General features: G+C 44.0%; 1 protein-coding gene across 1 annotated transcript in view; it reads right to left on the minus strand.

Moving 5' to 3' along the window:
- The window catches only part of LOC144771759 (acetylserotonin O-methyltransferase-like), an 897827-nt gene that overhangs the window by 411474 nt on the left and 460508 nt on the right, over window positions 1-25845 (minus strand). The window contains exon 6 of the mRNA XM_078656055.1: window positions 6532-6672. Within this exon, the coding sequence (XP_078512181.1) occupies window positions 6532-6672 (141 nt within the window). The remainder of the gene's footprint in view (window positions 1-6531; window positions 6673-25845) is intronic.

Consider the following 25845-nt stretch of genomic DNA (forward strand, 5'->3'; position numbering starts at 1 on the left):
TTTTTTGGAACTGCTGCCGGCTTGAGTTCTTTGTTTTTAAGCCTGATTCGTGGAACATTAACAACCACTCCCATCATAAGGTGCACATTTTTTATTTTTGTTTTTCTGAAGTGATCAAGAACAGCATGAACTCGAACACACCCTATCCATCTGAATCTCAATGCCACACATCTTGTGTATTGTATCTCAGAGAAGTGTTTCTGAGCTAAGTATGCGCTTGTGCTGACAGAGCTCCGAATTCAATTTGCCTGACAACCTCATAATTTTTTGATGCATTCAGTTTCACTTCACAAATTGAGCCAACTGCTGCACCTTTCGCTCAGCTTTTGATGTTGTATTCATCTGCAACTTCAACAGCTTCCCATTTTAAATCACAGCCTGACTTCACTATCATCGATAGTTGGAGTGTACCAGCTCACTATCATTAATCTGAACATTTTCAAATGTACTAATGCAAGGGAGACCAATTAATCATCGTCTCTGTTACAAATGGGATTTCAGGTTGGCTAGGGCAAGCACCTTAGACAGGCAGAAACCACCACTCTAGTCAAGGCAAGGGAGTTACACACCGAAGAAAACCCCTGCTCACCCCCTTGGTAGCTTGGCAGAGCAGTCAGGCTTATCCCAGAGGCAAGGTGTAAAGCATTTGCGCAACACAGTCACACAGCAGCTACACACTAGGCACACCACAAAAGAAACTCCACAAAAGGGTATATAAAAATGTCCTTTGTATTGCCCATAAAATACATCTGAGCATAACCACATATGTACACAGTGCCACCCAGCACTAGGACTTACTTTTACAGGGATTATATACACTAAAGGGCCAAACGGGCCACTGTCATAACTGACATATCACAGTTAGTGAGAACAACCAGTAACTACTGGCAATAGGGCACTGTACGTAGCATGAACACTTTGCACATGAATCATGAGCACAAACATCATAAATACATCAGGCCCCTCTTAGGCATAACCATCACAGTTGATGAGAATAATCAGTAACTACTGGCGATAGGGCACTCTACTTAGCACAAATACATTATGCATGAATCATAAGGCATACACATCCTGAATTAGCCTCAGAACACTGATAAGGTGCACACAGCTCATTAGCCCCTCATGGGCGTAAATATCACTGCTCACAGGCAACAATACCCCCGGGAGCCCACTGGCACCCCCAATCAGCAGTCACTACACTTCTGCGTGCACCATTTTCACTGCGCAGTGGTTTGGCGGAAGATTCCTCCTCCACTCAAGCTCGGGGGTCTCTGTTGAGGCCCCATCCCGCTCTCTGAGCCTAATTACTGCCCCAAGTCAGTACTTTCTGGAGTGGGGCGCCCCGTCCTGGGCTTGCCCCACAAAGTCACCAAAGACCCAAATTGGCACGATACCTTGGAAGCATGCAGCTGCCCGCGACCATGCGGCGCAGCTGCACTCAGAGGGGGACAGTTGCCGGAATGTTCTTGGTGCGCTTTCTGCACCTAAGGGAGGTTGGCTAATGACCCTTCAGGGCCGGACAAAGGGGCCGGGCTACATGGGAATAGTGGTGCCCCGATCTTCAAGGCACTCACATGGTGTCCTCTGGGGCAACTGGTGTAAGCAGGCACCAACAATATGCTTTGGGGGCCCCAATCTCCGGGGCTCCTTTCGCAGGGAACAGTGCTCCCCTCCAGGCTCCACTCATCACAGCTTCTCCTCCATCTCGGCAGCACACGGGTCTCTCCTCGAGCACGGGAGCCCTGCCTACAACCAGGATTCCTTCTCCTAGCTTCCTGCCCGAACACAACTTCCTTTCTCCTGAGGGCGCGAGGCCCTGCCCACCGTCAGGCTCGTCCCGCCTGACTTCTGCCTGCTTGCTCCGGTCTCCCTGTTGCTCTGCACTGCCAGGGAACTCCTTAGTTTGGGGCAGCCTCGCAACCAGCGGCAAACGCCACACTGAGGAAATGCAGCCCAAGTGCTCCATGGCAACCTGCAGTGCCCTCTCTGTACTCCAGGGCAGGGTGCCAGAACCTGCAGCACTCACCCTGTGCTGTTTTTTAAATTTAGGAGGACAACAAAACTGTGCCCATCCTGCACTGTTACTTCTCTGCCAGGGCAACGTCTTTGTTCTCCCCTTGCACAGGTCTCTGTGCCCAGTCCAAACCAGTTCTGGGGCACCTACACATGTGCACAACACCCTCCTTTGTTAGTGTTGGTCCTGGCCCCAGACACACCACAGGGGGGGGAGCCAGCATTGTGTGAGGCAGGCCCTGTCTTATTCAGGACCAGGTGCTACTCCTCCCACCACTCCAAATGCAGATGGGCCTATTCAGCATAGTGCTGACTTACCCAGCCCCTCTGGAGCCACTGCACCTCCCCAGCCCCTGTCACTTCAGAACCAGACATGCAATACACAACAGGCAGGCACAAAGACATACCACACATAAATGCGCACTTCTAAAAGTGGCATTTCTAAAATAGTGATAATAAATCTGTGAACATAATTACACAGCATTTATTACCACTATTTGCTTTATCCATTGTAAACTGTATTTTTATATTCCTCTACAGGTTTGTTTATGTCTGGTTCTTATCCTTTTCCTGACCCGTCCCAATGCTATCTAGATGTCTTAGATTTGGGCGGTCCATCTTGTAATGTGTCGTCCTCGCCCCACTGTATCTCCCTTTGTTCCCCTCAGGTATGTTTTTTCAGTTATCCTTTTTGGCTATGTACTGTCTTCACTTTACTTTCCTCTATCTTTCATTTTCCCCCTTCCTTTTTCTCTCCTTATTATTTGACTAGTAAACTCTTCTTTCTTCTTTCTCTACTTGTTCCTCCATTCTTTATCTTTTCTCTCTTTTTCCTTATTGTTTTATGCATCCCTCTTACCTACAGATTTCACAAAAGTTTGCTGTTCTCTTATCTTCCATTTACTTTTTGTCTCTCTTGTTAACTTTTTTCTCCTCTTTGCTCCTTCTTCCACTATTTCTCCACTATGTCTATTTTTCACATCCAATGGCTCGATCACTTTTACATTTCTTCTCTATTCTCTTTATGCTCAATCCTGCTATAATGTTCTTATGTATCTTCAAATTGTACTACTGTATATATGATGTTATTCCTTTATATTCAGAGTTATTACATGGAATGTAAAGGATTTTAACAATCTTATAAAGAGGTAAATAATTATCTCACATTTAGCCTCCTATAACCCTGACTTAGATCTATTACAAGAAACTCATCTATCTGAGGCTGAAGCTCTCAAACTTAAGAGGAATTGGGTTGGCTCGGTTTTGATATGCCCCACAAACACAAAAAAAATGGTGTTGTTATTTTATGCCATAAAAAGTTGAAGTGCTCTGTTGTAACACAAGATACCGATTCTGAGGGCAGATGGATTCTGGTCAAGTTATTAATTAACAATATCACTCTTACTGTTTTTAACCTTTATGACCCTACGCAACCTGATCCCACTTTTTGGTCCACCATCACAGACATGTTTTTCCAATATAAAGGTGATTTTTTTATATTGGGTGGTGACTGTAATCAAATTATGGATCCTGTTATCGATCACAAATCCCAGGTTCGTTTTATCCCTCATAAAACCCACAAACAATTTCTCAATACTATTAAACAGACTCATCTTATTGACGCCTGGAGTCTATGTAATCCAGACCTATCAGAATTCTCCTTTTTCTCTCCACCACATGGTTCTTTGTCCAGAATTGACTATATATTCTTGTCTAAGGCCTTGGCCCAGAATCTTGTTTTGTCTTCGATCAAACCCATTCTTATAATCTGATCCTCCAGTGGTTGTGATTTCGATTTGCTTCCTCCTAGTTCCAAATCTTCCAGATGGAGATTTGACTATTACCTTTTGCAGGATCCTGTCTTCTCCTATTCCTTCAAATCTTTCGCTGAAGAATTTTGTTCAATAAATGAGGATGATTCAGTGTCCCCAGTATCGAAATGGGATAGTTTTAAAGCTACTGCCCTGGGTTTCATTATAGATTTTGTCTATAAGAAAAAGAAGCAAACTTCCACCAAACATAAAGCCTTATTAGCCTCCATCAAGCATTTAGAACATCGATTTTATACTTTTTGATCAGATTCCACTCTTCAAGAACTTATTCGAGCAAAAATGAATTTTAATAAAATTTCAACAGATAATATATCCTTTACTCTACTCCGCAGCAGCGATAGTTATTATGGAGGTCGAAACAAAGTTGGAACACTTCTTGTCAATTACCTAAAATCTAGAAAAGAAAGAACACTCATTGACTTTATTCAATCTGCAAATGGTAAACACCTCTCGAAAGACAAGGATATCTTAGATGAATTTACTACGTTTTACAGTCACTTATACACTCCTGAGACACCCCCAACCATCTAGCACATTGAAGATTTTCTAGATACTATTCCTCCTCCTCCTTCTTCAGATTTAGATTTCTCTTCTTTGGATACTGATCTTTCACTCCAAGAAATCTCTTCCTCTTTGAAAGAAAGGTAAATCTCCTGGTCTGGATGGCTTCTCGGTAGAATGTTATCTTCACTTTTCCAATCTGTTACTCCCAAAACTTTTTAATCTTTTTCAGCACTTCTGTTCTACTGGCTCAGCTTATGGTACTTTTTGGAGGCTTCTATTTGTCTTATTCATAAAGATGGTAAAGATCCTAAATTTTGTAAAAATTATCGTCCCGTCTCCTTGGTAAATGTTGAATATAAGATCTTTGCCAAATTATTAGCATTAAGCCTTGAAACTTTTTTACCTAATTTAATAGCTCCGGAACAATGTGGTTTTGTCAAAGGTAGATTAAGCTCTGATAACGCTCGCTAATTTTTTAATGTTCTAAATAAAGCTCCCTCCTTCTCGCGGCTATCTATATTGAAGCTGAAAAAGCCTTTGACAGGGTAGAATGGTCCTTCCTATTTAAGTCCATTCAATGGCATGGTTTTGGTGCTAAATTCATTTCTTTTGTTTCTCTTCTATATTCTGCTCCCTATGCTTCAACCATCGTTAATGGTCAAGCCTCACTTCTCATTGGCTCCGTACAGAACTATCTCCTTTTACTCCTTTATGGGTCAGTATCGAACACTGTTTATTTACTCCTTTCTCGACCACTGAAGTTCTTTCTTTTACTGCTGAAAGTACCCTTACTTCTCTTCCACTCTTTAAACATACCCACTCATTGTTAAAACCTCACTTTGAGCCAAAATCTCGCTCCACAAATGATTTTCTAAACTCTCCTCTTTGGCATAACAAACTCATTACCATCAACAACAGGCCTATATTTTGGTCTTAGTGGAGAACTGAGGGAATTATCTGGGTCAGAGATTTGTTTGATGGTACCTCTCCCTGTTCTTTTCCTAATTTTCAAAGTGCATTCAAATGTCCCCGTTCTTTTTTACTCAGATTTTTAATTCTTATGGAAATATTTCTTCATATGTTTTATTCCCTTCCCTCTGATATGTCTCCGCCTATACAAGATCCACTTCTCAAAATGTTGGCTTTATGTCCTAAAGCTTCCTTAATTTAGTATTTCAATGTACTACTGAGGAGTAGAATAAGACATGGGCTAGGTCATTGAAGATTTAGAGGTCCGCCTCAACCACTCAATCAATGTTTTTTTCTCTATCACAGACTATATTTCACTCCTACTTCCATAGCTAATTTCACCCACACTGATGATCAGTAATGTTGGTCTTGCGATTTTTCACCTACAAACCTCTCACATATCCTTTTTTCATGCCCCTATGTAATTTCTTTTTGGTCACAAATATGGGCTAGTTTATCCATCATTTTTAAGCTCACCGTTCCCATGTCCAATCTCCTTCTCTTTATGGGACATTTACCAGAATCCATCATTCTACCCCCCTGTGAAAGAGGATTGTTTGATATTATGTTAGCTTTAGCATTTTAACAAATTGCGTTAAACTGGAAATGTTTGTCAAAACTTTCAATTAAATCCTGGTGGAATATTCTCTGCCAATATCATAGGTTAGATGTTGCTTATGCCTCCCAATGTAATCCACATTAAATAGAGATGTTTTTTGGTTACCGTTATCTTATCATTTAAATAAGATTTCAATTAATGTTGTTTCTCATCACCGTTCTGAAAATGTCCAACTCCCTTGATTTTTTTCCTCTCTTTTCTATCCTTCTTCTTGATTCTTACAGATTTTATTTTTAAACAGTAATACTGGTGCATTATTTCTTATGTTTTTCCTTTTTTTGGAGCACACATTTACTTCTTATTTATAGTTTATAAACTTTATCTTTTTCCCCCTCCTTTCTCTCCCTCCTTTGTTTCCTCTTTTTTTTCTTTTTCCCATAATATCCCTAAAAACATAAACAGCTTACTACTATGTTTAATTGTTTACTATATTTTGCTTATCCATTATTTGGCATACAATTATGTTTTTGACCTTTATTTACTGCATTAATCTTTTTATTTCAATAAAGCTTATTAAACTCAAAAAAAGATTTCGTTGATTAAAACAACATGTATTTTATGACCTACGTTAGAACCATATAGAAAGCAACCTACCTTCATGGAACAAGATTCGATTATCTTCTGCTGGTATTAATTGCTTTTTTGCAGCATTTATCACTTCAGGTAAATCAAAGACTGTGATTGTAGAATTCGGATACATTGAAGCCCACAGCTTGGCTAGTGCTCCGGAGCAGCCTTGTAACAGAAAGCAAAATAGATTAGAAAGGTTAGCGTTAACTTTAAATAATTTCAAGTTGTCTGATGGAAACAATCATTTCCCAATCATTTCCCAAAACCTAGAAAAGGTTACTCTGACTACTAAAATGCAAAAACATCTCTCCTAAGTCTCAGCCGCAGGGAAAAAAATATCGAAATTAACAGTACCATTTTATTTTAATGTCTTCATACAATAAATTAATATTAATGATTACCAACCATGATTTTAAAATTCACAGCTGGACGAAAATGACAGGATAGCAGAAATATTAAAATAGGTAGTAAACTGTTAGGTTTCCTTTTTTGTATATTATATGTCTATTTCAGGAAGTATGACAAACAAAGATCCTAACACCGAAGTGATCATCTCAGGAGAATGGACAGGAACGTTCAGGCCCTCACTCACCACTTGAAATACAATTAGCTCCCTATAGCGAAGAAGTGGGGGTGACAGCATTTAGGTGAAACCGACGGGAAGTTGCATAACCAAGTTGTAATTTGTATTTGGGGAGGGCCTTACTTTTCTGAATTGCATTAAAAGCCTTGCACTATCCCAAAGTCAAATATACATTTAACAAATTGACAGAGAGGAATGAAGTTTCAGGAATGTAGAAGCATTAATCAGTTTGAATTATTTCACAAATTAAAGCCACAGCGAGGACTGGGATCTTGTGAAATTCTGCCAGAGGAGTCCAGGGCTGCCACTTACACTGCCGTCGAGGTGCGAAATTCATGTTTTCATGTGGAAGATGAGGCAATGAACATTGATTATGACGAGGTTGAAATTTGAAGATTTCAACTCGGAGAAATATTTGCGCTTCCATGTACTACAAGGAACGTGTCCTCTTGCTGGATATTGAACGTACTAATTTTTGGGCACTCGGGTCTCATTTTAAAAGGTACAAGTCCGTGTTAATCAGACATATGAAGCTTTTGTAACTCTACTACATTAATTTATATGCTCAACTTCCTGAAGGTATTGATTAAACTGCAGGATTGCAGGTACACTCTATACATTTGAAAATGTGAATTTATAAAATATTTGTGTCAATGTTCTATTGCTTATTATTAAGATACCCCTGCCCTTCCACTAAGTTTAAGATTATTGTTAGTAACAACTGTTACTAACATATAATCGCTTTTTTTTTTAGAGTGCCCCCGTCCCATATGATTGCTTGATAAGCTGGAACTCAAGTTTCGCTTTCAACTCTTGGATTGATTTGGGGAGATGGAAGAGTTTCCCTTATATTCTCAATTGGCTAAAGTCCAGCCAATGTCACAGTTTTTCTGGAAGAATTGATTTCCACATGATAGGGTGGACGCAAAGTTAATTTTAATAACTCTTTTGATAAGGCACAATTGGGCCGGTCTTTATTACTTTGTGCCCAAATAGCATTTTTCTTTGGTTTGGCAATATTAACCTCCAGAATATTAGCTTTGAAGTATTTCTCCAGGGTCTCGTAGCCTATAGAGGCCACTGGTATACTAGTCAAAATGATAGTGTCCTTAGCATACTGTAAAGCCACCACCAACCTACTCGTTAATGTACTCAGTGACTGTTACCCATGCACAAATATATGCCCATGTCTTTTACGTATAGGTTAAATAATAAATGTGTTGACACACATTCCTGTTTTAATCCTTTATTTGAGCTGATATTAGGAGATAGGGGTCTAGGCTGATCTCATTTGATGCAGCCCCATTTGCCAGAATAAAAACGTGGATGGCTCTCAGCAGTAGTGGGGGCAAAATGCAATTATTTGACTTGATCCACAGAAGATCTCTAGTGACTCAATTAAATGCATCAAGAAGGTCTATGGAACTGGGGTAAAATGTGTTTTGGTGAAATAATATTTGAAGCAGCACATGTAGACAGATTACCTATCTCGAACAATGGCAGATTTTGTTTTTCATGTACCCAGTACATCAAGTCCTCCAGAAGTCCTTTGGCGTAGTATTTTATGTCTATGAACAACAGGGGTATAGGTCAATAGTGGGCTCGGTTGGAACGGGGAACTTTTTTAGATTTTGGCCACAGAGAGCTATAACTGGCATAGTATTTTACGTCCGTGTACAACAGGGGTAAGAGTCATTAGTGCGTTGGAACAGGAGCCCTTTTTTTAGGTCTTGGCTACGGACAGCTAGAGCTGTCTGTAGGCAGACCTATTTTTATAATGTGCATCCAGTCATCCCCTTGTTCATGATTCGATGAACTTGTTGTCTATTTCAGTTGTCTGCTCTTCCCTTGATTCTGTGGGTTTCCTCTCTATTCCTGAGCTTGCCCCACCCAGGTTTCGGTCTCATAGTATTCTGATTAAATTACTTGTATCCTTCTACTACATACTAGAGGGAACTTTTTTTAGGTGAGGCTATTCAGACAGACATATGTCTGAAAGCCCTCATGTCACCTCTATACACTACTTATCTAAATATGTGATTTATTGATATAGAACACAGTGTGCAGAGCTTTCACACTAGGTGTTACCAAAGGGGATCAAAAGAAAATCCAAAAAGGAGGAAAATTCAATTTACAAGAGGAAAAGCCCGAATCAGGATTATTGGAATCCCATCACACACCAAAGTGATTGTTGTCATCATTTGGGTTTCCAACCAACCTCCCATTAAATGTCTTGTTTATAGAGGAATACTGGGTGAACTGTATCCTCCATTGGGTCTTTCAGGGGAAAGGAGAGAGCATAGCAGAAGGTCAGATATTGTATCTGACCCATTGGGATATTTCCAATAGAAAGAAGTGCAGTGCAGAAAATAAAGTGCGTAATTAAAATAGGATTTGCAAGAGAAAGAGAACTTTATCTTTTCTAAAACATCAATTGCATTTCTAAATAAAACCAGTGCAGAAACAATAGCAGTTCAAAGAATTCATTGCTTCTAAACGGTCGACATGTTTCAGCCTATTGGACAACTGTCCATGGCTTTCTCCAGACCCTCGTGCTTGGACTAGGCTGGAATAGAGGCTTCCATTCCAGCTTAGTCCAAGCACAAGGCAACGACGGACAGAGCGGGGACTCATTGACTGGAGCTGCTGCCGGGTGGGGTGAGGTCTAGTCCTCGTACTCTACGGGTGTCCTATACATCTTGTAGATACAGAGGATCAGCATAAAACATCAAGGGCTACATTGAGCCCTATTTGCATGCATATCTATATTATAAATTGTTTTTCAAGTTTATAAATATTGCAGTAGCAAAGAGATATATGGTAAGGTCCTGAAGAAAGCCATGGACAGTTGTCCAATAGGCTGAAACATGTGGACCGTTTAGAAGCAGTGAATTCTTTGAACTGCTATTTTTTCTGTACTGCTTTTATTTAGGAATACAATTGATGTTTTAGAAAAGATACAGTTCTCTTTCTCTTGCAAATCCTATTTTAATTACGCACTTTATTTTTTGCACAGCACTTCTTTGTATTGGAAATATCCATACGGGTCAGATATAATTCCTAACCTTCTTCTACTCTCTCTCCTTTCCTCTGAAAGACAGAATGGAGGATACAATTCACCCAGTATTCCGCTATGAACAAGAGGTTTGATGGGAGGTTGGTTGGAAACCCAAATGATGACAACGATCACTTTGGTGTGTGATGGGATTCCAATAATCCTGATTTGGGCTTTTCCTCTTGTAACTTGAATTTTCCTCCTTTTTGGATTTTCTTTTGATCCCCTTTGGTAACACCTAGTGTGTAAGCTCTGCACACTGTGTTCTATATCAATAATTCACATATTTAGATAAGCAGCTAGCATCATAGACCATGGATTATATATATGTTTTTGTGATAAATGGAATAGGGGGATTTAATCCATGTTGAGTCTATAAAATTCCCTCGGACCCTTTATGTTGTGGTTTGTTTACCTCTATACACTAAACAAGGCACAAAACTTACAAAATAACACATAGGGGCCGATTACGATGTCCGTCGGAAAGCTTCCGACCGCTAGAAGGAAGCTTTTCCGACCGACACAATAAGTTTCCGATCCATCCGCATGATTACGATGTTGGTGGTTGGAACATAAACCGGCTGGTCATTCCGACTCGGCTCTGACCAGCTCTCGGAGTCTGCCAGCCAGTCGGAACCGCACCATAATCCCCCATGGACTGCGTTTCTGCTGTCAGGATTACAATGTAGGTTTCCCACAGCCTTTCTGTGCCGGCCTTTATGGCATGAAAAGGCTGTCAGAAAGCAACTTTGGGGGCTCCTAGCAGGGTCCCCTTTACCCTGCGGCCTACAGTTGGTGGTCGAGAGGGTACCCCCCAGTAAATCACTGCACTGTGTGGCAGGCACCATGGGGTGTCTGCCACAGTGTGCAGGGCTTTACAAACAACCCTCCCTTTTTCTATAGGAGCCTGTATTATGGACGGTTTATGGCTGGCACGCCAGCTCCCATAGAGAAAAGTGAGTATGTGACTGAACATTGCTCAGCTGCATCGTAATCAGGCGGACGGAACCGCCAACCTGGGTCCGTCCATTCCAAGTCTGAGGTGGTGTTGGTCGGAGGCAATTCCAACCAATTTCGTAATAAGCCGCAAAATGTTCAACACATATAGGAAAGCATTACATGGATGTTTACTTTTTCTATAGTAAATAATCTGCTCTTACTGCTGCCCTCCCCTTCTCACATCTCTCCCAGAAATTGCCAGTTTCAGTCATGTTTCTTCTCTCTACTCCAACAACTATGGCACACTTCTAGCATTGTCTTCAAAGCACTGTTCTAAGAAGCTGAATGCTGAAACTTTAGTCTGACAGTGCAGTATGCCTACTCCTCTTTTCCCTCAGAGCTGAGGGCTCTGACATGATACAACTGACTTTTCTGGAGGCCATGTACCCCACTCTGCTTCTGTAATTCCTGCTGCTCTACAACCCATGGGATCCCAGTACCGTGCACAGCAGAGCAGTGCACTGCTTCTCGTGTTCTGTATTTGGGGGTGTAGGCTAGGAACAGAGGGAGGAATTTATCCCCACCAGATGGTTGAGTCAAGGGGGTACAGGGGACAGAGTCTTGGCAGTTGATTGGTACATTATTGTTGCTCATAATTAAAACAAACAATCTTTAGAATCTTTACAAGATGTGCAGTGTAAACCCCAAAGAGGGATTATTCTGGAATGTCTGACAAAATAGACAGACAAAATATCAACCTACAAAATTATCGACACAAAAATATCGAAGACAAAAATATTGAAGTCCTTCTATATAAATGTAAATACAAAAATAGCAACAAAAAAATTATCGTTGTCAAAAATATCGATGTTAAAAATATTGTTTCTTAAATGTTTTAATAATAATGTAAAAATAAGTAAATAAAACATATAGTTTAAAAAATATAGATATAAATATTAAAACATATTTAAAAAATAATAACTAATACATATAGGGGCCGATTCTGATTCGGGAAAGAAAACCGTCCGACGTATCGTATTTGTAGCCGTTTCCATACGAATCGTACAAATCCGTCCAAATCGCGTAGTACAATCCGTTTTCCAAAAATACATCTGAATGTTTACAAACCGTACGAAAAACAAGTGATGATCCGTACGATATGGACTCGGGAAGTGAACCGTAGGATTTGTAAACATGCTGTACGACCCGCCAAGTACGATCCGGACCGGGGACCGAGAACGCGATTCGTACGGGAAAACATCATCGTGTATGAACTGTGATTTGTACGGAAAACATCACGTATGAGCGAGCCGCACAATCAAATACAAAACTAATCCCCCCTCTAAGTAGCGCACGCGTACCACGTAAAAAACGTTGCGTATGAGCGAGCTACACAATAATGTACTAAACAAACCCCCTTCAACGAAGCGCACACGTACCCCGTAAAAAACATCGCGTATGAGCGAGCTACACAATAATGTACCAAACGAACCCCCTCAACGAAGCGCACACGTACCACATAAAAACGCGCGTGTGAGAGAGCTACACAATAAAGTACGAAACAAACCCCCCTCAATGAAGCGCACGCGTACCCCGTAAAAACGTTGCATATGAGTCACTCCACTAATAATCACCGGATTCGGACCAAGTGATTTCCGATCGCTTCCACGACGGATATGACCGGCAATTGAGTGGCAGCACATCAGGCAAGTTATTATTCCTGATCCATACTGTCACTGTCCGCTTCCTGTCTTGATAAAGACCCGACACGACCACCAACTGGTGCGCACCAGGGTCGAAACGTCGACGCTCAATTAGGTCAGAACACTCCATGATTCCTCTACAATGCACTAGGATTCCTTGGAGTTCAATTAATTGTTGGCCTACCGATCATCTGTGTATATAATTGTATTTATTCATTTTCACTGTATATATATATTGTAGCACTTGAGCACTTCTTTCACCAACTGTCACTGAACTGTATCTATGTTTGATGGTCTTACTTTGTACTAGTTGTTTTGTCACTGAATGAAGTAATTCAGCATAAACAAAATTGAATTCTAAACATAAACACTTATGAATTCAATACCTGGCTATATCATTGATTTTATTTTTTATGCTTGAGCATTGATTTCTCAACAGCATTTGTGTATCAGAGAGTTCTCATTGTTTTGCTTTACTTACATGTACTAGCATTTCTCAAAGCAATTTGGCCTACCCAACAGAACCATTTGTTTGTTTAACTGCGTATGAGAGAGCTACACAATAAATAACGAAACAAACCCCCCTCAACGAAGTGCACGCGTACCCTGTAAAAACGTTGCGTATGAGAGAGCTACACAATAAATTACGAAACACCCCCCCCTCAATGAAGCGCACGCGTAGCACTAAAACAGCACAAGGAGGGTGCAAACGAGTCGCACAACACCACAAAACATGTCTCCTGTGTACAAACCATTGCAAATCAATGTCCTTGCCAGATCCAAACTGGCAAACAGAGGGCCCAACTCAGACCCACCCCTTATAACACACCCACCAAAAATTCAAACTAAGCTACACCCACATATGGACCAAAAAAAAAGGCCAAATGCACACAAACCAGCATCCTTTGCAACATACCCATTTACCTACAGAGACTGACAACACACCAACAACTGCACACATCCACCTTCACACATACCCCAATCATATTCAGACCCACACACCCCCTTCACATTCAGACCCATACCCCCCATCCATACACACCGTCACCCCCCCAATCACATTTACCCCACAACATGTCTGCACAGAAGAATCCAAAGTTCATAAACCAGGAGATGGAGGTCCTTGCAGATGAAGTCATCAGAGTTGAGCCACAGCTGTTTGGCGCATTGGTCAGACAGACCAGCATAGCTGACAAAACACGGCTGTGGGAGAGGATCGTCAATAGGGTCAATGCTGTTGCACCCATCAGGCGCACCAGGAGGGATTGCCAGAACAGGTGGTACGATCTGCGGAGGATGGTGAAGCGGAAGATGGATGAGGACTACGCCCAGAGCCAGTACACTGGAGGTGGTGGTCAACGCAGACCAGTACAGTACCAGCCCTGGGAGGAGAAGGTCATGGCCCTGCTACCACAGGTGGGAGTACATGGAATTGAAGGAGTCGTGGAGCCTGGTGAGTATACAAACAACTCATGTAACATAGGGGGACTCCCAGCAGTGGCCAGACATATGAGGGGCGGGTGCAGAGGACTCCCAGCACTGCCCAACAGAATGGGGGTGGGTGCAGAGGACTCCCAGTAGTGTCCAGACATATGAGGGGTGGGTGCAGAGGACTCCCAGCACTGCCCAACAGAATGGGGGTGGGTGCAGGGGACTCCCAGCAGTGTCCAAACATATGAGGGGTGGGTGCAGAGGACTCCCAGCACTACCCAATAGAATGGGGGTGGGTGGATATGACTCCTAGCAGTGGCCAACAGTATGGAGGTGGGTGCAAGGGGTAGGGCCAGAAGGGTGCAAGGGGGAGGACCAGAAGGCTGCAAGGGGGAGGGTGAGAAGGGTGTAAGGGGGATGGTAGGAGGGTGCAAGGGGGATGGTGAAAAAGCTAAAAATGTGGCCACCCCTATCAACAATACTGTGTAAGCACATGCCCAATTGCGCTCATCCCATATGGCCCAGGTACACACCCATGCTCAGCACAAGGCCCTCCTGTGACCATTGCAAACATTAGCATCAGGACAACAAGGTCAGATATCTTGCACAGGAACTCACAACCACTGTCATGGCAGCATGCTCCATGGAGGGACAGCCACGCCACGAGTAAGGCCCAGTTCTAACTCACACTCCAACTACCAGCACGGCCTCTCACACACACCCCTTACATAAACTTAGCCACCTGGGACAGGCAATGGAGTGCCCCACTGTCACAATCGTCATGTAACACAAAAAATACAGATCTGATCAAGCATTCAAGGAAAAAATACACGGTGCTGATTTACAAGTCCCTTGCGCTTATATCACCGTAGCTACAACTTTGTGACTCAGCGGACGCACAAATATTAGCGCCATGATGCCCGGTATTGACAAGGTGATGCATCTGGGAGATAAGACCCGTTCTAAAGCCCTGCGCCAGAAGTAGGTGTACTGGTCGTAGTGTGGTCGTGGTGTGGTGGGCGGTGGCTGCCTGTCACGCCGCAGCAACACCTCCCAAAAGTGGCTGAGTGAAATCTTAAACATTTCACTGAGTCACTTTTATGCGCATGCTGCCTCAAAACCCTGTGCATGCCTGAAGCAGACGTAAGGATTGACACAGCATTGTGCAGATAGGGCCACACAGAGCATTGCTGGATCTGTGTTGCACCAGCGACACAACTCCAGCAATGTGCCACTTCCATGGCACAGATGCGTGACGCAGCTGTTCTGTTATCATACTATGGTGATACACAGTGTTAATGTGTTGCATCCATGCTGGTATAGCTGTGGTGCACAATGACTGGCAAATCCCTGCTGATATGCCTGGCTGTGCCAGTCATTGTAAATAGACCCTCACATGTCAATGACTCCTGAACACAGATCAATCTGACACCACAAGTGAACATTGAGAAAAATCCAAAGCAGGTGTAACAGTGATAACGACAATGTATATGAAAATTTGATTTTGCATTAAATGGCATTAACATCGTCTGTCTCTCACACCCACAGGGCAACGTGCGCTATCTACTCCCAACCAGGGGGGAGATGGATCACAGTCCCAGGCTCCACAGGACCCTGATCCCACCAACAACGACACCTCTCACCACTCCATGGATGACCCCGACCAACCTGGCACCTCTGGATCCCAAACCCATGCAGCAGCTGGATCAGGGGCATCTGCGCCAACCACCACACCCATTCCTGCCACATCCCAGCAGACAGCTCGGAGCCCTGCCCACAATCCACAACTGAGCCAGTCTGACAATGAGGGTAAAGGTTCGCCGGGCACCCAGGAGGTGGCAGACAACACCACCACTGTCAACCCTCAGGGGTCCCGTCGACCCGATGTGCCCACAACAGCAGGCCAGGCTCGTGTGGGCAGGGGTGGTGGGAGTGGCACAAGGCGGAGGCGAGAACCTGACCAGCAAGCTGCAGGGCCCGGTATATCTGAACTGAGAAACATCATGGAGGAATACCGGCGGGACACCAGGGAGTTCAGCCAGGGAGTGGGGGCCCTTGTCAAATTAAACAACCAGCAGGCCAAGCAACACACCAGTCAACGACGACACCAAGGACAGATGGAGGCAAGACTGGCTGAGCTCTTGGCGGTGCAGAGGGACATAAGCCATTCACTCCGTCGGATCGCTGACAACATGCAGCACCCTCCCTGTGTCACCAGGCCAAAAACATCGAGGCAAAGACTGCCAACAGGCACAGGGCGGGAGGAGGAGGTGGAATCATCAGACGGAGTGTCCCAGGCATCGTCAAGGCCTGTATATGAGGGCCCCCCAAAGAAGGTGGGTCGTCCAAGTAAAAGACCTTGAGAGGCAGAGGGCCATGTGCATCTCCCAGGTCACCTGGTCTGGTATCTTGCCTTTGTGTGAAACAGCATCACCTTATTGACTGTCTGACTCTCCCACATGGACTTGCTTGTCGCAGTGTGACCAATGATGCCAAGCACTGTGGTCTGGACTCTGTTGACTCAAACTGCAAGGCATCACATCTCCCTCTGTGAACTTTGGATTTCCAGCATTTTTGTACAGCACCTACCACCTACTCACATTTCACTCACAAGATGGAGAAATAAATATAACAAACACAATACGTATTGATGTTGAAGTTTTTTTCCCACAGTCAACAACATACGTGTGGGGATATGTCAAAGTATGCCAGAGTGTGCAACAAACTCAAGCCATCCATATACTGGGATCTGAGTCCGGTTGTGGACACACATAGGTCACAATGTATGATCAACTACATACATGGAGGGAAATACTCACCCGTGATGGTTACTATCTGCTGAGGGGGGCGGGGGGGGCTTGCCATACTGCTCTGACAGACAGTTACAGAAGAGTCTCACGAAGGTGTACAGGTCATGGGTAATGTGTCAGTGTCCTGGGAGGGAGTTCCAGGTCTGTTTGTTGATGTGGGAGAACTATCACCTGCATGCAGTTGTACTGTGGATGTGATGAACGTTGCCCAGGGCAAGGGTGGCTGGACGGACTTCAGGCAACGGGGTGTTGGATGGGAGACGTCAATATTTGTTTTTTGGGCTGTGGTTGTGGAGTGCCTACTGAGTGTGGCTGAGGAGTATTTGGGTGATCCTGCAGTTGACAGTGGGACTATTGTAGGTATCTTAGGTGGACGGTCATGTGGCTGTGGCAGGGGATGTTGAGGATGGATGTGCACAAGTACTCCTGGAGTCTGGCTCTTGTTCCTGTTTAGAGGTTGTTGCTGTAGTTGAGCCGGCTGGTGTTGTGGACCTGGGTGGCTGTCTGTCCTGACTAGCAGTGGATCTATCTGAAGATCATTTCCAGCATGTGGAGGGACTTGCAGCATGAGGTAGTGATGGTGTTGATTTAGAGAACTGGATGCAAACATTGATGTACCAATGGAGGATGGTGGCGTGCTTGTCCTCCAGCCAGGAGTTGCTCTACCCTTGACCCATGTATTCTGTGGAAGTGCGGGCCTGCGTGCTGATGTAGTAGTCCAATGTCTGAGGAGCAATCAGTAAAGTGGTGTCCCAGCTCAGTGGTCTCAGATTTTGACACAATTTATGGGGAAGCCTCTCAGCTCGATTAGCAGATGTGTTAATCCAGTTCCCCTACTGGCCCCTTGCCCGCAAAGCAATACAACATCCTTGCAAAGATTCACAATCACCATTTAAACGTCATTTGGAACCTTTACCTCAGATTGGGCTCAAATCCGGATGCGTGGAGACACACTTTCCTCCTGCCCATCTTAAGTAAAGGCAACGCAGATCCTGAATAACCTTCCAATCATAAACCAAACTCTATTTATCAGTTCTGACCAAGATTTCTGTGAAATTTTCCTGGCAGCAACTGATGCCCTTTGTTGAAGATAATAGCCTCCTTCACGACTGGCAATCCAGCTTCCATCCCGGCTATAGTACACAGTTGGCCCTCATTGAAATGGCAGACTCTATACGCTGGGAGGTCGATGGAGGTTCCAAGGCGGCGTTGGTGCTGTTAGACATGTCTACAGCATTTGACACCATCGACCATCCCATTCTTCTGAACCGCATGAAGACCATAGGTGTGGGGGCCTCAGTGCTGAACTGGATATTGCCCTAACTATCTGACCGCACACAAAAGGTCTGCACCTAACCATTCTACTCCCCAGTCAAACCACAGAAGTGGGGTGTGCCCCAGGACTCTGCTCTGAGCCCGCAGATTTATTAATATTTACTTAACTCCACTGGCTGAATCGATTGCCATGTCTGAAGTCGAAATAATATCATATGCTGAGGATCTTCAGCTTCTAATCACCTAAAATCCAGTCTGAGCAGTAATTTTTGACCATCTCCAAAATTGTCTCAAATTTGCAGACTGGATGGACCACAATTTCTTGAAACTTAATCCAGATAACACCTAGGTTCTATACTCTTAAACCAACCTTCTGCCCTGTCTTCCAATCTTTGTTGGCCAGAGTAACTGGCCATTGCTCCGGCACACAAGGACTTGGTCAGGGATCTGCGAGTCAGATGGGACAATAAGCTATCCCATCCCACACAGGTACAAGAGGTGGGTGCCGCTTGTTTAGGCAAAATTTAAAACATCTACTGATCTATTAGCTATCTGCACAATGTACCCCAGAAAATGGTGGTGTATGCACTGATCACCTCCCATTTTGACTATGCAAAATGCTCATCCGTGTGTCTCACATTAGGCTTGCTACGTATACTGCAGACACCCAAAAATGCGGCTGACTGCCGGACATGTGGAGTCTCAGTGTGTCAACATATCTCCCCGTTTCTTCAACTAGTACATTGGCTGACCATGTGAGTGTCACAACAGCCATTGTGTATTGGTGGAAAAGACATGCAATGTGGTTTGGAGTGAGTGCCGGGTGTGTACATTGTGGTGTCTCCCATGCAGAGCATGTGTGTTCACTCCTCACTTGCATTATGCTAACTGTGACATTCAATGCATAGTCAATTACACATTCTGCTGTGCCACACCTTGCAGGTTTTCCCCCCTAATTTACTGAGGTGTAACAGTGTTCCCCCCAGAGCGACAGCTGAATGTACTCACTGATGTTTATGACTTTTGTGGACCTGTGGTGATATTGTACAAATGCTGTGTTTAAACTCATGGACATTGAAGATTGTGAATGTTCCTTGTCACCAGGGCGAGTGTGTATGTGATGTTTTGCACCACAGCTGCACATGCAGCAGCTGTAGCCATCTGATGTGACAAGTATGCAGTGTTGTGTGCCTGACTTGCACAGTTAGCCCAACACCTGTGGCACCTCTTAGTCAAGAGGGACATGTGCAAAGTGAGGGTTGTATATACTGTTGACACTGACAGGTGAGTGATCTGTGCCAGGGTGTGTATGTGTGGACTGCTGAGGGTTCTTAGGTGGAGTGGGATATGTGACAGCATGTCACGTGCTGTCCCACACCCTGCAGTTGCATGTGTTGTACAGTGTGTGCCATGATCAGTGAGTGTGTTGCACCCCTTATGCCATCTGTTGCCTTTCAAAGGCATGTAGTACATTGGGGTTTGCCCACAGGCCAAATTCACATGGACAATGATGCAAGTCCTGTCAGCATCCTATGCCCTGTACACATCATCAATGTGGTGCAAGTGTGTGTCTCTGGGACATGGAGCAGGTGTAGTGATGCGGTTTCACTTTGTCTTCCAGACAGGTAACTGCCTACGAGAAGGGGGAGATCTGGTTGGACGTTGTCAGGGCTGTCAGGTCTGTGGGGGGCCCTCGCCGGCGGCTGAGCAACATCAGGAAGAGGTGGCAGGACATCCAGTGCTGGATCTGGTGTATCGCCCGGGTCCAGCGGAAGCTCTCACCTCCACGCCAGCATGGTGGAAGCCGTCACCTCACCCCCCACATGCTCCGAGTCCTGGAAGTGGTCTTTCCAGACCTCCATATGCAGTTGCAGGAGAGACAGCAGCAAGGAGGGGGTAGGTACATGTCTGTTTTTAGTGTTGTGTGTCACCTGCTAATTGAGGTGCTCTGAAGCCTGGAAACACTCCCACAGTTGGGGAGTCTGGTCAGACAGGCTATTTGTTCATTGTAGTTTCAATTCCCCATATTCAGCTGATGCTGTTTTTCATCCCTTCCCCTTCTCCACATGTGTCACCTGGTTTGTGTTTTTTTAATTTTGCACGTGTTCTTCTAGGGTGCAAGGTAATTAGACTGCACATTGGTTAGCGCATCATGTGGGAGGGAGGTCTGTGACATGTGTTGGTACCTTGCCTGACCTGTGCACTGTGTTTGGTCTTCATATTTGTTTGCACTGATGATGAGTCTCAACATAGGAGTGTGAGGTTTAAACTGCACACCCTAGCAGCATGCATGACCCATGTTGCGTTCTCAGACATGATGTACATCATTTGCGAGATATGCATAGTGCCAAGACGGTTAATTATGAGACAGTCAGCAATTTCTAGACCCACGGACCAGTGTGCCCACTACAGTCCCCTACAACACCCTGGCCTCCTAATCATGTGGGTCATTCAACACTGTGTCCATTCTATGTGGGTTCAGCATGGGTCTGCCTCAGTGGCATTGGCCCCAGGCATAGTTTGTATTTATCATGTGTCAGCTACATGTGCACACTGGCCATGGATACAAGATTTGGCTTGTGTATAAAGTTGCTGTACAGTTTTTGTTACCCTGATTCTGATTTTTGACTTCTTGAGCTGTATCAATCACATAGTGAGTGCAACAGTAGGGAAAGTGTTGGATAGCGTAGGAGTTAAATTAACATACATATCAATTAAATATTTTTTATGAAATACCTAACATATTAATGATTATTTAGCAAAGAAATATTAATAAATACCTATTAAATTAAATTAATATTTACGTAAATAACATTAATTTACTTCCCACCCTATTCCCCTATGACCACACAATGCGCTACACATAAAAAATAACACAATTAATTTAATTATCAATTAATAAATTAATAAGAAATAATTACCACTTAATAATTAATTAACAAAAATTTAGTTAACAAGAACAAAAAATAAAAAGTAATTATGAATTAATTATAATTAATATAATTTAAAATTAACCAATAAAAAGTAATTACCAATTAATAATTAATTAACAATAAATTAATAATGAATAACAATAAATAAAAAGATATTAATTGATTAATTATATTTAAATTACTTCCCACCCTATTGCCCTATACACCCACAACCCGCTACGCATTAAAAATAACATAATTAATTTAATTATCAATTAATCAAATAATAAAAAATAATTACTAGTTAATTAATTTACAATTAAGTAATTAACAATAACAATAACTAAACATTAATATACATTGATTATAATTAATATAATTATAAATTAACCAATTAATAAAAACTAATTACCTATTAATAATTAATTACCAATACATTAACAATCAATAACAATACATAAATACATATTAATTAATTAATTATATTAAACTACTTCCCACCCTATTCCCCTATGAACCCACAACCCACTCTAACACTAAAATGCAAAAAAAGTTTACAAAAATACTATTTTCTAAACATTTAATACATATATTTAAAAATAATGAAAAAACAAAAAAAATTAAACATATATAAAATACATACTAAATACATAACACTAAAGAAAATTGATAATATTTACAACTATATTTTTGCTAATGATATTATTTACTTCAATATTACTTACTTCGATATTTAATAAACCAATATTACTTACCTTGCTGTCGATATTCTGGTCAACGATATCCTTGACTTCGATATTCTGTCCCTACGATATTAAAAACTCAATATTAGTGTAGGTCGATATTAACATTTTGATATTTTGACGGCTCACCTTATTCTGTAGATAAAGAAATGTTTAACTGAGTGATTAGTCTGCCTTATGGCCATTTTCAGTGAACTATGGAAAATGTTCAATAAGGGTGGCAGACAGATTCAGGAATTATGTCCATGAAATAAAAAACACAGTTTACTTAGCAGCACTGAAAGTACATCAATACCCAGGTATCAAAATAAAACAATATGCCTATCCAACAGGAGGCACCTGCTTAATAAAATAATAGAAAACCTACATTGAGAAAAATATAAAAAACTCAATCATTTTTGCTACTGGGAGTTTTAAGGCATTGGGGGATGGGGGAAAATCCTCCTACGTATCTGAACTCACACCACTTTAAAGTACACTACATTATGACAAAGTACCGGCGTTCTCCAAGCCGGTAAATAGTCTAAATATCGAGTTTTTAATTTTGACCTACAATAATATCGAGTTGGAAATATCGTAGGGACACAATATCAGAATCAAGAATATCGACGACCAGAATTTTGACCTGAAGGTAAGAAATATTGTTTTTGTTAATATCGAAGTTAGTAATATCGATAGCAAAAACTTTGATTTTACTAATATTCTTGACATTGATATTTCGGTTCCGATATTTTTGACGTCGATATTGTTGACGTCGATATTCTGTCAGTGCTTCCTCCAAGCCAACTACCCCTCCATTCACGACTGACTGTAAATGTATCTTTATGTTGAACAGCACTCTGCATGGAGAAGGTTTGAGACAATAGAACTACCATGTAAATAAATACATAATTCTGGGGTAGTTCGTGAAAAACAAAACAAACAACTATTTTAATCATATTTCAGTCAATTTCAAATGCACACTGATTAACACATTTAACTGGAATAAATACAATCTCAGGATTAGCTCAAAGAGATTGAATTTGCCAGTCCAGGAAGCAGGCTTCTCTCACCCGCTCCACACGCAAACACGCCGTCGAGCTCTAGGACCTGCTCGACACATCATCCCGGACTTCGCCTTCCTGAGAGAGACCTGGATGAATGACTCCTCCGCACCCGACATGGCCATAGCCATCCTAGACAGCTACAAGATCACCCGCATAGACCGCACCAATGGAGTCGGAGGAGTAATCGCCATCGTCCACAAGAACAGCATCAGGGTCCCGACCAGCACCGATGACACTCTCAGCCCCGCCGAACACATGCATTTCCAGATCCACACAGACACCAACACCCTCAGATGCACCCTCGTCTACAGACCCCCCGGACCCCGACCCCAGTTCAGCGACTCCATCGACGACTTCATCAGCATGCACGCCCTGACTTCCACCGACTACATCCTCCTCGGAGACCTGAACATTCACCTTGAGAACTACAACGACAGCAACTCCACCACTCTGATCGACAACCTCACCAATCTCAGACTGAGACAGCTTGTCACAACGCCTACCCATTCCGCTGGCCACACGCTCAACCCCGTCTTCTCCTCAAGCTCCCACGTCTCCTTCAGCCATACCACCATACTCCTCTGAACCGACCACCACTGCATCCACTTCACCTTCCAGAAACCCACCACGCACCATCACACCTAACAGATCCCCACCACTGCTGGAGCAAAATCACCGAAGACCAATTACACGCAATCCTCGCTCAGCCCACCCACCGACACCTCCAACATCGACAACACTGCCCGCAACCTCAGACACTGGATCGATGACTGCACCAACAACCTCGCCCCGCTGTAGAAACCCACCCACAAAGACACCAGCAAGAGATCTAGCTGGTTCACCACAGAACTCCTAGCCTCCAAGCGAACCTGCCAGAAACTAGAGACGAAACGGCACAATGAAAAGACACCGGACAGCCTCGCAGCCCACAAAGACGCCATCCGCAAACACCATCACCTCATCAGGTCTGCCAAGAGGACCTCCTTCAAAGACCACCTCGACAACAATGCACACAACAGCAAGGAGCTCTTCAACATCGTAAAGGAACTCTCCAACCCCAGTTCCAGCACCAGCGACAGCCTGCCGTCGCAAGCCTTGTGCGATTCCTCACCACCTTCCTCCACCGCAAGATCACTGACATCCACGACAGCTTCAATGCCCAGACAGCCCCAACATACATTGACACGCCAGACTCTCCACACACCATCGACCATGACCCCCTGCCAGCCTGGGCCAAAGTGAACATCGATGACACCATCAAGACCATGAGCACAATCCACTCTGGCTCCCAGTCAGACCCACTCCCGCACCACATCTTCAACAAAGCCAGCAGCTCCATCGCATCCCACCTACGCAATGTCATCAATCTCTCCTTCGAGACCGCGACCATCCCAGAGAGCTGGAAACACGCTGAGATCAACGCCCTACTCAAAAAACCCAAGGCGGACCTGAGAGACCTCAAGAACTTCCGGCTAATGTCCCTGCTTCCGTTCCCAGCCAAGGTCATCGAGAAGATCGTCAACAGACAGCTAGCCCGATACCTCGAAGAAAACAGCATCCTGGACCCCTCCCAGTCATGGTTCCGCAGCAACCAAAACACCGAGATTGCACTCATCGCCGCTACCGACGACATCAGGACTCTGATGGACAATGGTGAGACCGCGGCCCACATCGTCCTGGACCTCTCCTCCGCCTTCGACACTGTCTGCCACCGCACACTACGTACATGCCTCCATGACGCAGGGATCTGAGACAAGGCCCTGGAATGGACAACCTCCTTCCTCTCCGGCAGAACCCAGAGCGTCCACATTCCCCCATTCCGATCCGAAGCTTCCAAGATCATCTATGGCGTATCCCAGGGATCATCGCTCAGCCCGAAACTGTTCAACATCTACATGGCCCTGCTCGCACAAGTCGCCCGACAGCACGACCTCAACATAATCTCCGACTCCGACGACACTGAACTGATCCTCTCCCTCACCAAGGAACCCCTCACTGCCAAATCCAACCTCCACAAAGGTATGAAGGCCGTCACCGACTGGATGAAGATCAGCCGATTGAAACTGAACACAGATAGACGGAGGTCCTCATCCTCTGCTCCAACCCTTCAGCCTGGGATGACTCCTGGTGGCACTGGGGGCAGCTCCGACACCCACCGAACACGCACGCAACCTGGGAGTCATCTTCGACTCAACACTCTCCATGACCAAGCAAGTCAACGCAGTCTCCTCCTCCTGTTTCAACACCCTCCGCATGCGCCGCAAGATCTACAAATGGATCCCGACGGATACAAGAACAGTCACCCAGGCCCTCGTCAGTAGCAGAGTCGACTATGGAATCGTCCTCTATGTGGGAGCCCCGGCCAAGCTCATCAAACGACTGCAACACATTCAAAATGCCTCTGCACGCCTGATCCTCGACGTACCATGCCACAGCCACATCAGCCCCCACCTGAGAAACCTGCACTGGCTCCCCGTCAAAAAGAGGATTTCCTTCAAGCTCCTCATACATGCACACAAGGCACTCAACAAGACCAGCCTAGCCTACCTCAACAGATGACTTTTCTTCTACATCCCCAACCGCCAGCTCCGTTCGGCCGACCTCTCCCTCGCCACCGTCCCTCCCATCCGAAGAACAACCACAAAGTGGCAGATCCTTCTCGCACCTCGCCACCAAGACCTGGAGCACTCTCCCACTGAGCCTACGACAGACCCAAGACCTGCTGACCTTCAGGAGGCTTCTCAAGGCCTGGCTGTGTGACCAGTAGCACCCCCTCCTTTTTTCCCCCAGCGCCTTGAGACCCTCACGGGTAAATAGTGCGCTCTACAAATTCTTGATTGA

Source organism: Lissotriton helveticus, chromosome 8, assembly GCF_964261635.1.
Source record: "Lissotriton helveticus chromosome 8, aLisHel1.1, whole genome shotgun sequence".
Classification (NCBI taxonomy): Eukaryota; Metazoa; Chordata; class Amphibia; order Caudata; family Salamandridae; genus Lissotriton; species Lissotriton helveticus.